The sequence below is a fragment of the Triticum aestivum genome, chromosome 7B, assembly GCF_018294505.1.
Source record: "Triticum aestivum cultivar Chinese Spring chromosome 7B, IWGSC CS RefSeq v2.1, whole genome shotgun sequence".
Lineage (NCBI taxonomy): Eukaryota > Viridiplantae > Streptophyta > Magnoliopsida > Poales > Poaceae > Triticum > Triticum aestivum.
In genome coordinates this window covers 521,064,971-521,078,777 of record NC_057813.1, presented here as the reverse complement: position 1 = coordinate 521,078,777, position 13,807 = coordinate 521,064,971, and the positions used below count along the sequence as shown (strand labels likewise).

Below are 13,807 nucleotides of genomic sequence, written 5' to 3'. Positions count from 1 at the left end.
CCGGGGAGTTGTACTGTAATCTGAATATGTTCTTCGAACCTTTTGAAGATTTAGAGCTACTTTTTTTCCGGAAGTTCTACCAATTAAACCCTCGATGGTCTTCATTTTTTTCGTCAGATAGTTTTTCATGAATCTTTTATAATCTTTTTTGTTTTTGTTTTTCGGATGTCATTTTTGCCATGCTTTTAGGGTGCCTTTCTCAAATTTTAGTAAGAGAACACCATTCTTTCTTCTCTCTGAAAAGTGTGTTAGCAAGTAGTACACAAGACAGAACTGATTTTTTTGCGCAATGGTATTTTTTCTTCACACCCATTGTGGCGTTTGCTGTCAGCCAAAATCGACACTGTTGACGATCAGATAATCGTCTTCGGACTGCAATTGCACGCCTTCAACATGACTGCAACTGGGACGTACGTGCGGAGAGAGGGGGGGGGGTTGGCGAGATCCAAATCTAGCGGCTAAGGTTGGTCCAATCGGACAACGCAGAAGCCTGACGCGTATGGTGGCCCCTATTTTATTCCACGCACAGTGCAAAAGTAATAAAATTCAGTGCGAATAGAGTTTTTTGGCTGAACAGCACAGTGAAATAGTAGTACAGTAGCTCTTAAAAAAAATATTCCACCGATATTATTTTTTTTGAGAATCAAATATTCTGCCGAAATATGCGCACAGTCCCTACCCTTTCCAAACGTGGCAGCGGAAGCCCATTGCGCAACAGCCTTTCCCGACTTTTTCGTCCCGTTCACGGAAATTCGCCAACCAAAAAAAAGTTCCCTCCAAAAACCCGCACCCCACCCCCCGTCCTCCTCCCCACCGTTTCCAACGCCGGAACCCTAGCTCCACCACCCCGAGGTCACCCAAAGCCCCCCCGCTCCCATGGACACCAGCGGCGGGTCCGTCTTCAAGTCGCCGGCGACGGAGGAGGAGACGATGGCGCGGAAGCGCTCCCGCCGCGTGAGCTTCGCGGACACCACCGCCGTGCACGTGTTCGACCGCGACGAGGACTTCGAGACGCCCCCGGACGAGCGCCCCGCCTCCCCGTCCCCATCCCCCGGGAGGCCCCTCGCGGGCGACGCGGCGGAGGGCGACGAGACGGAGGGAGAGGACGAGTCACCGTTCGGTTGGCTCGGGGATGTGGGTGTCAGTTCCGCCTCCCCCGGCAGCGCCGCCGGGTCCATGTCCTCGTTCGAAGGAGGTAGCCTCCTCCTTTCGTTTGTCTAAGATTTTTTTCTTGTGAATTAGCTTGTTTCATGTTATTACAAGCCCACATTTAGCTCACTACAGGTGATGTACACTGGTTAATCTGGGCGTTAGTTAATTTCGAGGTTCAGAATGTTGCATCTATCTAGCCATTCTGTTCTCTTAGTTATTCCTTAGCTAGTGTGCTGAATTATTCTGTGTACAGGTGCTATATCTCCTTAATTGCATGCTTGTTTGTCTTGACAGATGACAACTTCTTTGGGGTCGTGTCAGCAAGTTTTATTCAATCGGGGAGACCATCAGATTCTGGAATGTCGGAGGACAATGGCCATGATTTAACTTTAGATTCCCACACGTTTTCTTTGCATTTCAACAATGTTATTCCTCCAGATGATTGTTCACTCCACTCAGCTGGAAGTCTAAGGACACTCGGTCCGGAATCTGCAACACCGCTAAAGGCACTGAAGGGATCAGAGTCTGTAAAATCGAGTGGTGGCCGCGATGCATTGACCGACATGAGTTTGTGTGCAGAAAACCCTAAACGTTATGATTATACTAACTTGTCACCCACATTGAACAATTTACTGCAAGAGGTCCAGGAACCAACGTCTCCTAAAGATGAAACGAACTTTATAACTGCCAAGCATGCTTTGACACTGCCTGCATTTGAGAAAGAACGCAGGCAAGAAAAATCATATATTGGCAATGGTGTGTCTTCTGATGAGCTGGGCTCCGTTAGTTCTCTTGAGGAGCACATTACTAGTAGCTCTGATCCGACCGGAGAAGACAATGCAATGGTAGTTGATATTCATGATAAATCTCAGATCAGGTATTTGACAGTTCTCTTTTATTTGCCTTTTTTTTTTCTTTGAGAAAGCAGCCCATGCATGATATCACTGCAGTTCATGAACCTATGACATTAAATTATGTTACTAAAGTCTCTAAACAATGTTTGCTTGTCCTACTTCCCTATTTTGGTTTAATTCGGTCTCAAAGATTTTCTTGTGCCAATATAGCTATCTGTTGGTTAGAAGTAGCAAAAGAGTGAATGCACACAAATCATGATTGCATTTTATAGCACGTGATTGAGCATGTTGCTTGCAGCTTGGTTACTTGTCAGTTAAGAAGTATTTGCGGGCTTGCGGCACAAGGCATGCTATTGTTACCTATGGCTGTTGTATTAAGTGACGTGAGTACAATAAGCATCTGTGGGTACCTGCTAAATCAATGTGTAAATTGCTTGCCTAGAGTGAATAACAGTACAAGCTTTAGAACCTTTGGTGTACTTAGGTTCAAATTGGGATTCGGTCTTTTTGGAGAACTTGATTTAGCCCTATTTAACTGAATTTCTAGAAATATAACAATAATACACGGCTTAAAGCGAGAAATATCTAATATAACCGGTTAGCCCATTGTGCCACATAACACCTCAATCACAAATAGTGTCGCTCTATCAATACTATGGTCAATATATCACTGAGAAGTTTTTTTTGGCAGTTCTCTGTCCGTAGTATTGGTATGTCCTAGGAATTATCATTTCAATCAGTGTTTTCTGATGGCATTTTGTTTTTTATGTAATAAAAACTTCAAATGTTCTCGATAGCAAACATGAAAATCATAAGGGGCTGTTTGGTTCTAGGCTTGCAATGCCACACTTTGCCACACATTTTTTTGCTAAACTTGCCTAAGCTTAGTTCAATAAAATGGAAGCCACAAGTTGGCAAACCTAAGGGAATCTTGCCACACTTTTTGAGTGTATGTGATGTGGGGCCCTAGTGTGACAAAAAACATCTTGCCTAAGGTGAGGCTTGAACCAAACACCCCACCAAGTTGGTCAAACTCGCCTAACCTTAGGCGTGGCAACCTAAGGCAACCATAATCACAAATCAAACACCCCCTAACTGTTTATGGATGTTTTGTACTTCAGAGATTCCTTAGTGACCTATTGGGTCAAGCACCTGAAGCCTGAAGGCTGAACTTGACCTTATTGATCGTTCAGCTTAGTGTGCTATCTAGCATGCCATTGTTTCTGTAAACATTCTTCATAGCAATAGTTGGAGACAGTTATGCACTTGTACTACCATAGGACTGTTGAATATAAGCTAAAATCATTTACGAGTTTTTCGTTTCTCATATTTCTCTTAGTTTCTTTACTGTGATTTGGTCCGAAACTAATAATTAGTTGACTTGCTGGCAATCCATTTTTTTGGAACTTACCTGGTTTTTGGAATTGCTTAGTTTGCAGGAGAACTGCAGTGATGACCATATAGCCGTTCACCCTGATGTCAATAGAACTGTAAAAACTGCTTCGTTGCTCTCTCCACCTCCACCTTATGGGTCCTTCATGAGTAATACTGACTTGCAACCTCCTGTATTGGATCAATCATTGTCAAAAGATGAACCACATGGAGCAAATCAAATTGCAAGTGCAGTTCCTACCTTTTCAATGAGGGATGCTGAGCAGTTGCACCAGCAAAGTGAAATCTTGAATTCGGAAACTGTTTTACATACTCCGAAAACACTAGTTCAGCCGTTGCAAATTACGCAAGGTTCTGTATCTTCCCTACGCTCCAAAAGGCAGCAAATCTTCAGTCCTATTGTTCATGAGGAATCTTCTTTGGGGAGTGAGTTTATGAAACATGGTAAGAGAATTTCAGATCTCGATCATGTACTAAAGTTCAAGCTTCATGAATCACCTGTAGCTCATAATCGTCGATTACTGTTAGTTGAGAGAAATGAGCTTGTTCAGGAACCACATAACACATTCAGCAAAGCTGAAGATCATGGCTGCACTGTGTCAGCTTCTTATTCTGTTACGCCACAACAGCCAGAGAAAACCGGTCAGGCTTCTATTCTAGGTGCTCCTCCAAGGCAGGAGCTGAGTGAGGCCACTGAGGTTCAGGATACTCTGTGTGATGTCCCTGCTTTGGGTAGCCTAGCAAATCATGAATGCAATTCTCATATGGATGTGGATGGCACTGGAAGAAAGAGGAGCTCTGAAGAAAATGTCTGTGCTGAACATTCATTGCCTGAGAAAAGAGCAAAGGGACCTAGAAGCCCAATAACATCACTAAAACAACTTCCTTGTGTATCATTGTCTTCTCGTATGGCAGAAGAAAGTCAGAGTGAGGCTCATGATAGTGCACAATCATTAAGTGATGATTGGAACAAGGTAAGACAGAAAGCTGCCAGTTTAAACTGTATCCAAGATTTCAAAGTCATTCATGTCTGTTGATCTTCAAAATGTTTGAACTTTGGAGTGAATAGTCAGTATAAAATCTTGAGTGTTTCCCTCGCGCAGGTAGTATTCAGTGTATCTGATTCCATGAAGCAGATGCATATACGCCCAGAATCTATTAGTAAGCTTAACCTACAACAGGTATGCATTTTGCCTGTTACTGGACTAAGTTACTGTCTTGTTCATTCACTTCGAATACTTCAGAGACCCTTGCAGTACTGCTTATTCTATTTTGATGTACTTCAGTAATGCTCGTACTGAAGGGAGTAGTACATTACTCTACTCGAATTATTCTCTTTGCTGGTTCTGTGTTCAAAACTAGTTACAAACATAGGTATAACTCACTAACTCTCGAAGTTAAAAAAAGTGCTAGGAGTTAGTTGTGCATTTTGTTACCACCTTGCATTTTTATGGCCAAAGCGCACGCTTAAGCGCAACACATATTAAGCGCTAGGCGTTTTGCTATCGCCTAGAGTCTAGGTGTGCTTAAGCGCCTGCCTAGGCACGCCTTTTTTTTAACTATGCTAACTCTTCAAGTGAATAAAACCGTTTACACTGTTTAGATGAAATATCTACTGCACTGTGAAAATAATTCTTTAGTCCTATAGATTCTTGCATCATGATCTCATACTCAAATTGTTAGCCTCGATCTTGATTATTCCTTCAATTTTAGCTGAGCAAATATATTATTGTGGTCTTTAGGATCAAACGTTGGCTCCACATAGTTCTTAGGACCTTGTAACTGTGTTTGGAATGCAATCATCTTTTAACTCTCAAGAGTTTTGAGGTAGCATTATCTTCCGTAATAAACACAGAAGGTGGCTGGAAAAAGTAATCTAGGATTAGTTCTGACCACCATTCCTTCAAACATCGTTTGATTGTTCCGAACATATCTGTTTCTATTCGCAAATCTGGAAGCTGCAGCCCTGAGTGAATTCCTCTCCCAACAAGTTTTGGCAGACTTTTTAGAGACAATCTGATATGGCACACTTGCCTATTTGGAGCTTGTGTACAGTTACTAATTGATCTTCAGAATCTATGGTTCTCTATATCTCTTTTGTGAACTTCCTTTTGCTGCAACTTGATTTATTCTTATATGTGTTCAATTCTGTAGTTCAACCTAATTGATCTAGCATTCAAAATATCTTGCGGAAATGTTGGAGCGTGAGTTTGTTGTATCTTATATTTTTTTCTTGTTTTCTTAATGAAGCTTGATATGTTAGGAGATATGCTGGAGAAGATTCATGTGGCTAGAACACATAAGAGGCTTTCTGCTGCTGTGGTATTCTATCATTAATTAGTTGTCATATTGTCTGTCTCTGTTAGGAAATTACTTCCACTTATCTGTTGTGTTCGTTTTCTGAATGCAGAGGATTCAAGATTCCAGACTAGCTGAGGCAATGTCTCTCCATGGCAAGCTTTCATATGAAAAGGCAAAACTGCAAATAAATCGTGTTAAACTTGATAAACTGCGAGTAAGAATTTCTTTGTCTTCCTTTCAGCTTTTTTGATAGCTTATAAGGTACGAGTGTAGTAAGCTATTAGCCTGCCCCCGTTCTGTTTTGGTGCAGAACAAAGCACAACTATGTCAAGTTGGAATTCAAGAATGCCGCTATTTGAAATCCAAGATTTCACAGCTTCGCCGTCCTACAATGGGTGCTGCACAGATGAAGGGAGGTCCTGTTTATGCAGAAACTTCGATTAATACCTGTGACAGACTGGTACATCACTGTGTACTACCGTTCTTCGCATAATTATGATCATTCATAGTTTTATATCTTTTTTCCTGCTCTTTCTGTGTTGCATATCAAAATATCATACTGTCAGGCATTCCTTTCAAATGACCATGTTTGTTTTATTTGCTAAAATTGTAAGAGTCTGTTAACTGAATAACTGCAAAAGATCTGACATTCGGCAATATATTTTCTTTTGTTTGGTTGCTGTTATGTTTCGTGAAGCTGATGTATTACTTCTGGGCTATCAACTACCAGTACCAACGATTCTTGCTGTAATAGTATAGTGCTACTGTCATTAATGCAGCTCTTACTTCCAGTTATCTCATTTGTTCTTATTCTAGTTTATCCTTTCTTTTTCCATAAGTTCAGTTGCTTCTACCATCATCCTGTTACATACTTGCATTTGCCAAAATATAGCACTTGTGCAAATATTTGTGTGTTCACTCACACATTTTTATGGGGAACGTATCATGTGTTCCCCCAGGAAGGAAATGCTAGGATAACTGAAAAGAAGCTTGCACTCAGCATGATTCAACAGAAGGTGGAGAACCTCAAGATTTCGCTTGAACATTTTTGCAACATTAAAGGTGATATTAGTGAAGTCCTCAGGGTTGCTGAAGAGCAATTGAAGATGAGAAATCAGCGTCGTATCATCAACCAGCAAGCATCGGTAATGGTGTATGCCTTAGGTCTACCGTATATACTTCTCTTCCTTCAGTGATTTACACACATTTACTTTTTGTTTTTTAGCTCTGGGAGTTGAAAGACATTGTTAAAAGGGAAAATAAGCGTGATGTCATTCTCAACTATCGCAATTTGCTCTTACAAAGGTACTGACTCCTTGTATTCACCTTCCCTTTTGCATAGTGTAGCAACCATGATTTTCCTCTCCACTGTGGAACAGGAAACTTCCAGGTCTTTGGTACTTGTTGAAACCAATTACTGGTCTTAACTGGCCCAATGTACTTTAAACCTTAAACTGTTTTTCTCTAGTCCTGACGAACCTGCATGGACTTGGCAAGTTATTTACTGTATTTTGAAAGGATGTCTATGTTCAATGTAAAACCTTTCTTCAACCAGCCAAAACTTTTTGCTAGTAAAATGAACCCGACATCGGAGGTTTGGTGGTGTCTAACCCTGAACCTGGGGCACATAATCTTGTACCTGCTTGTGACCGCCAGTTTTGCAAAACAATTGGTAGCAGCAAGCCAGCAATGGAAGACAACCTTGTTATCATGTATCTTTGTCTTACTTCTTGTGTTACTGTGCCTTTTACAGGATCATCTTAAACCTTAGTGATATGTCAACCATATTTGTGAGTAACTCACTGATGGGAACCAAAATAGAAAAGGTGAGATGAGGAAACTGATATTTTCTTCTTCTGTGTCTGCATGTACGAAACTCATGGTACTGTTCTCTTGGTCAGGCATTTCCAAATTTGAAAGCAACTGTGGCATTCAGTTTCATTTTCAAAGCTGAGGAGAATCAAAGACTTAGTGATTTACGATCCTTGCAGAAGAAGACAATGGTGAGTTTGCCTTTACTTTGAAAGTTCTTACATATGAGACAATTTGGACTAATTCTTGTGAGTAAAGTTAAAGTAATTCTTATAATATGTAGTTGCATATGAAATATATTTGTGTGCCTTAAGCAGACATTGGAGCACTACCTTTGTACACATACGGCATACACATATTTTAGACCACATTTGTATACTGATTTGTAGTTTGAGAGATGTTATGCCTACAATAATATTAAGACACTTAAGCTTTTAGGTTTGGAAAAAGAATCGAGATTTGAGGGGTAAGACTTGTTCCCCTACACTTATAAAATCAAGGTAGAAGTGAGACCCGACCCTCGGTGCTTGACTTCACAACTGTGTGCGCCAACCACAACAGCTGTCATGTCTCGGAAGTTACATAGCAAAATTCAGTATAATGAGCCCCACATATTTTTGCAGGAAACAAGTTTGCTTCTCGGTAATCTTATTGATGTCCTAGAAGAAATCGAGGATGCTAAAGGGGAATTATTGAGTCTGATCTCTGCAGATTTTAGTGTGGACTCCCAGACAGGTTTCCTCTCTATCCATTCTCTTTTGTACTTCCATGCAGTGACTGCTTGTATCATAAAGCACTAACTCATAAACATATATTATTGACATATTACAACACTCCTGAAATAAGTTTCATGTCTAATAATCATAACAGAACGGGTACATGCACAACTATTTTCAGACAAATCCTCAGTGTGTAGTCTTTTATTGTTATTTTGCTTTATGGAAAGTAGGTAAGCAGATAGTGCACAGGCTAGTCTGTAAGCAGAACTTCTGGCAAGTGTTAACTAATGGAAAAATATGGAGATGTTGCCACGCGTTGCTTGCTGAAGGTACATCTGGAAATGAGGAGACTACTTTACTTGACCCATACAACCGTTACGATTTATTATAGATGGCTAATTTTAACATGGTCCCTCTTACCTCCTTTTTCCACATGGAGTTAAAACTGCTCATTATAGATAGCAATGGATTCTATATGTGTAAGTATTTATCTATGTTTTTAAGGCGACGCCTTACCGCCTTAGGGAGGGGGTGCGCTTTGGCGCCTAGGCGACGCCTAGGCGGGCGCTTTGGACGCCTAGGCGGGCGCTTTGGACGCCTAGGCGCCCAAAGCGGTCGATTTTCCAAAGCGGAGGGGGAGCGCTTCGACGCCTAGGCGTCGCCTAGGCGTCGCCTTACGGACGCCTTTAAAACATAGATATTTATGTGATAAAACTAAAAGGGCATATGACCAAAAGATAGTGGCATGCTAACAACTCTGAGTTTACTCGGAGAGCACCACATGATGGCCTTACTAATTTAAGTATGTAAGATTCATAAGTATGAACTCCATCGCAAGTTCAATTCTTTCCTAGCTCTATTTACACTGTTAACCTGAAAATTGTGTAGTCACTACAAAATCTGTACCATGTCAAGCAGGGCAACTCATCTTCAGTCTGCGCTTCATCGGTTACAAGAGCGCCAAGAGGGTTGCTTTCACCATTGATATGACAGACCTGAGCCAGTTAGTCCAGCGAAACCAGAGCTTATATATCTATCTATGCATCCCTACACTATTTGCTTACAATGGCACCTCTGCTTAATCTGGAACAGCGCGGTGTACCCTTCTGAGCCATCGGAGCTGCCGATCAAGGTGTGGCAAGCTCAGACAACACTGTCGCAGCCAAACCTGGACAAGCTGATGGCCTCCATAAGGGACGACCTTCAGCCGGGGCGTGTGATGATCCTCAGGCTATGCTGGATGGTGTCCCGCCTGGTTAACACATTGCCTGTCTGACCTTTGCCTGTCAGGCCGCCAAGTGCAAGCTGTGCAGGAGATCTGATCATCTGATGGGATACCACCACCTTGTGTAAATGCCGCCCTCGGAGCTGACCCTCTTCCTGAACGATCTTGAGTAGGTATTGTGCTGCAAATGGAGTAGCCCAGTGTGCTCCTAATCCTCCTGGTTGTTTGAGCATCTTGTATGGAGCAGGAGTTTCTTTGCATGCTGAACGAATGGCACCTGACGCGCTGCCAAGTGAAGCTGCCGTGGTAGATATAATTTCCGTGAATCTCGGTCATAGAGATACAAGCAACTAGCCAGAAATTACGGTCTGGAAAGTGTGTGAGTTTGCACAATATTGGTGCATTTTGCATCTACAAGTGAGGAGTAGATTGGTTATGGAAATGGTTAGAGGTGCATTTTTTTGAAAGAAAATGGTTAGAAATGTCTTCCACAAAAAAGGGTTAGAAATGCTAATTAAAAGGCTTAATGAACAAATGAGATTTAGTAAGGGCATCGGACACATCGTCCGGTCTTCGTCCTCCGAGCTCTCCACATTGACCCTGTCAGTGATCACCTGCTCGGGTTCGTTGTCGGCCGCCTTCTCCATTGTCCGGTCTCCTTCCTCTGAGATCGCCGCTCGGAGGCAGACTCACCTCCGAGTTCTCTGTGCTAGGCCAGCCAGTTTTGAACGATGCCCGCGATCTCGTGCCTTCATGGCACTTTATGAAGACTCAAATAAGCTCCCATCGTTTGCAAGTACATCAATGCGATCTCGTGCCTTAATGGCACTTTATGAAGACTCAAATAAGCTTACATCGTTTGCAAGTACGTCAATGATAAAATCTGGCGAGTCGCTGTGCCAAATCACGGACAGGTCTCCTCCCGCCTTGGATGCAAGCACATGTGCCACCTATTACTCTTAGGGCAATGAACAGCGACTGCATGGACGTTGTGACCCGGTTTGGCCTGCAAGAATCAAGCAGCTCGAGCTTCTGCCGATGGAGCATCCGCCCGCGAAAAGAAAGGAAAAAGAAAAGAAGATGGAGCATCCGCCACATGTGCAATCCCGCAGGAGCTCCCTGCAATGAACATACTTTTGTCATCTCTGGTCACAGCTCCTGTAGCACCAGATTCTGCATCTAAACCGAACGCGGCATCAATATTCACTTTCACAAACCCTCTCCAGGCTTCATTTTCTGTTTACCCTGTTCTGTCAGTCTGTTAGCAGCTGTGGTAGAAATTTCCAAAAAGAGCGCAGTTAATATTCTTTTGAAGAGCACTAAGGTTATTGAGATTCTGTTTCAAAAACTGCACCTCTACTTGTGTCGTTTCTTCGTTGATTCTGGGGTGTTAAAACATAATCCCCCCACTTCAAATATTTTGTTAATTCTGGCAAAACACCTGTGTTAACAAAACAAAATGTCCTATATTTTGAAGTGGAACGGATAAAATGGATGGAGTAATTATTGTGGCCAGAGGTACAAATAGCTTCCTCAGTGCACACAAATGGCTCGATAGCTGGACGATAACAGTTTACTACCTCTTTGATGATTTGCAGGAATTCTAAAACACATGAATAACATGATGCCATTTCAAATACGACATGAATTTTTGGACGTTTAATTGTGCACAAGAAAACCATAAGATTCTTCACGGGAGGTTGGAGTGGATGAAAATTTCCAGGGGAAACAGTAGGAAATCAAAGTGGCCCTTAGACAATAGGAAACAGCAGGAAGAAGCTCCATTATCCCGTCAAGAAGCAAACTTTCCATCCATCCGCCAACGCAGTTTTCTCATGAACAACAGTACACAATACATCACTGACAAGAATTTTACATTCTTCATTGTTAATAGGACAATAGCAGAGGCCAAAGTAGACCGTGAGCATTGATGAGTTATGTCTGGCAGTCAGTCGATCACTTGGCGGCGGCGGCGGCGGCGGCCTTGTCGAGGGTGTTGCCGATGTCGATGACGAACCGATACCTGACGTCGGCCTTGGCAAGGCGCTCCATGGCCGTGTTCACGTACTCGGCGCTGATCACCTCGATGTCTGCCGTCACACTATGCTTCGCCGCGAGGTCCAGCATCTCCTGGGTGTCCCTCATGCCGCCGATGAAGCTCCCGGCCAGGGTCTTGTTCTCTGTACATTCAGCCACACGCACAATGTGTATCAGTTACGCACAAAATGCCTGTGGTCGCATGATTTCTTCAATTGCGAGATCGGAGAGGATATCTAGGTGGCTTGTGAGATGGGAGGACTTACTGGCAACCAGAGCAAAGGGAGGGACCTCGACAGGCTTCTCTGGGAGGCCGACCATGACCATCTTGCCGTTGGGCTTGAGCAGCCCGAAGAGAGGGGCCATGGGGATGTTTGCAGACACCGTGTTTATGATGCCATCCATGGTGCTCATCGCAGCCTGCAAACGCAACACGAATTAAGCAGTGCTATAAGCAGATATGGACTCATGTGCTGTTCTCCACCTGAGAAAGACCCATCTATGATCTTGTCTGATGATCGGACACATCGGCATACCTTCATCTCGTCGGCGTTCTTGCTGACAACGAAGGCGTCGGCGCCAAGCCTCTCGAGGGCCTCCTGCTTCTTCCCTGGCGACGAGCTGATCACTGTCACCTTCATCCCGAAGGCCTTGCCGAACTTGACGGCGACGTGGCCCAGCCCGCCCAGTCCCAGCACGCCGAGGTGCATCCCGGGAGCGTTCAGCCCGTGGTACTTCATGGGGCTGTACACGGTGATGCCGGCGCACAGCAGGGGCGCGCCCTTGTCCAGCGGCATGGCGTCCGGGAACCGGACCACGAAGCGCTCGTGCACCACCACCATGCTGGAGTAGCCGCCGTAGGTGAAGGTGCCGTCACGGTCGACCCGGTTGTAGGTGAAGATCATGCCCGGGCAGTGGTTCTCGAAGCCCTTGTCGCAGCTCTCGCAGGACTGGCACGAGTTCACCATGCACCCAACGCCGACACGATCGCCGGCCTTGAACCTGGTCACATTCTTGCCGGCCTCGGTGACCTCGCCGGCGATCTCGTGCCCGGGGATCACGGGGTATGTGGCGTCCTTCCAGTCGTTCTTGATGCTGTGCAGGTCAGAGTGGCAGATCCCGCAGTACAGAATCTTTATCTGGACATCGTCATCTCCAGTGCTCCTGAAGGAAGAATTACGAGAAACATGAACGTCTTGAAAAGAAATGCCATTACATGCGAGTGTGTAAATCAAGATAATGATTACAATCTCAGTAGCAAGTCATGGGTTCGTCTATCAGCTGAATTCAGTGGTCACTCGAGCAATTATTCTAGCCTATTATCAGTCATGCGTGCAAACGGTAAATTTTTCGTTACAGCAAATGGCATGATTCAGTCAACAACTCTTCTGGAAAATAGAGATTTTAGAAAATACTAATTTGGAGCAAATTCTGCAGCCATCCATCAACCACCTTTGTACAGCTCGTAGCACACTGGCGCGGCTATGATAAGTTGATAACGACATAAAACTGCTAGAGCCATCTACTAATTCAGTTCCAACTGCAGTTTACTGTTCCATCATGTGCACGATATGCCCCTGCCACTGACCTTTCACGTCACCCCTTAATTTCAGGCCCCATTTTCAAAGGCCAAATTTCACAGAAGATATCACAGAAAGCAACCCAATACCCACCATTACAAAACTAGGGAGACAAATTGGCATGCCACAGAGACTATTTTGAGAATTTGCACCGGAACAGACGAGAATACGAGATGAAGTGCGCAGTTGTGCAAGAAGGACCACTGTCTGCCGCACAAATTCGCTCAAATCATAGGGAGGCCACCTTGAGAATATTGGAGGGTTTGCTCTAAGACGAAATCTCGCCGGTCAATTTTTGCGAAATCCAGATCCAGTGAGCCGTCAATCGTCGTCGGCTACACGACAGATTTAATAATAACGAGAATAAATTATTGCACGGAACCATGCATTCCACGTAGTAGTACGTACTGTACAAAGGGAGCATGGCATTGGGGAAACCAAGCCAGCGCCTAGCGGATCGAACGGCGCACGGCGCCGCCACAGCCGCCGTGCCCGGGGGGCCGCGGCGGCGCGGGCTCATCGTCTCGCGCGAACATACAGCGAACCAGATGCGCGGCTTGCGTACCTTCGGGTAATGGCGAGCGGGGCGAGGTGGCCGGAGGCGTCGCGCGCCGCCAGGCCCACCGCCTTCCTCGTGTGCTGCTGGCTCTGCTCCGCCGCCGTGGGTGCCATCCTGACGCGAGGCTCGGCCGGCAATCTCAAGAGCAACCCCCGGAAATTTCTAGTAGAAGATTT

The 13,807-nt window shown here is 44.4% G+C and overlaps 2 protein-coding genes across 2 annotated transcripts in view; one reads left to right on the top strand and one right to left on the bottom strand.

The window, feature by feature from the left end:
* Positions 1-768: 768 nt before the first annotated feature.
* Positions 769-9,922, top strand: LOC123156058 (uncharacterized). The gene is made up of 14 exons (XM_044574222.1): positions 769-1,195; positions 1,447-2,029; positions 3,439-4,372; positions 4,502-4,579; positions 5,649-5,720; positions 5,809-5,913; positions 6,010-6,159; positions 6,659-6,844; positions 6,925-7,004; positions 7,453-7,525; positions 7,601-7,702; positions 8,135-8,246; positions 9,149-9,233; positions 9,323-9,922. Exons 1-14 carry the CDS (start codon positions 877-879, stop codon positions 9,504-9,506), a joined length of 3,063 nt encoding a protein of 1,020 aa, XP_044430157.1. The 5' UTR covers positions 769-876; the 3' UTR covers positions 9,507-9,922.
* Positions 9,923-11,214: 1,292 nt separating this feature from the next.
* LOC123156059 (probable cinnamyl alcohol dehydrogenase 5) overlaps positions 11,215-13,807 on the bottom strand; it is a 2,921-nt gene continuing 328 nt past the window's right edge. Inside the window, exons 2-5 of the mRNA XM_044574223.1 lie at positions 13,638-13,807; positions 12,029-12,656; positions 11,759-11,912; positions 11,215-11,635 (exon numbers count right to left, since the gene is read on the bottom strand). Coding sequence (XP_044430158.1) covers positions 11,412-11,635; positions 11,759-11,912; positions 12,029-12,656; positions 13,638-13,744 — 1,113 coding nt within the window. The 5' untranslated portion in view covers positions 13,745-13,807 and the 3' untranslated portion in view covers positions 11,215-11,411. The remainder of the gene's footprint in view (positions 11,636-11,758; positions 11,913-12,028; positions 12,657-13,637) is intronic.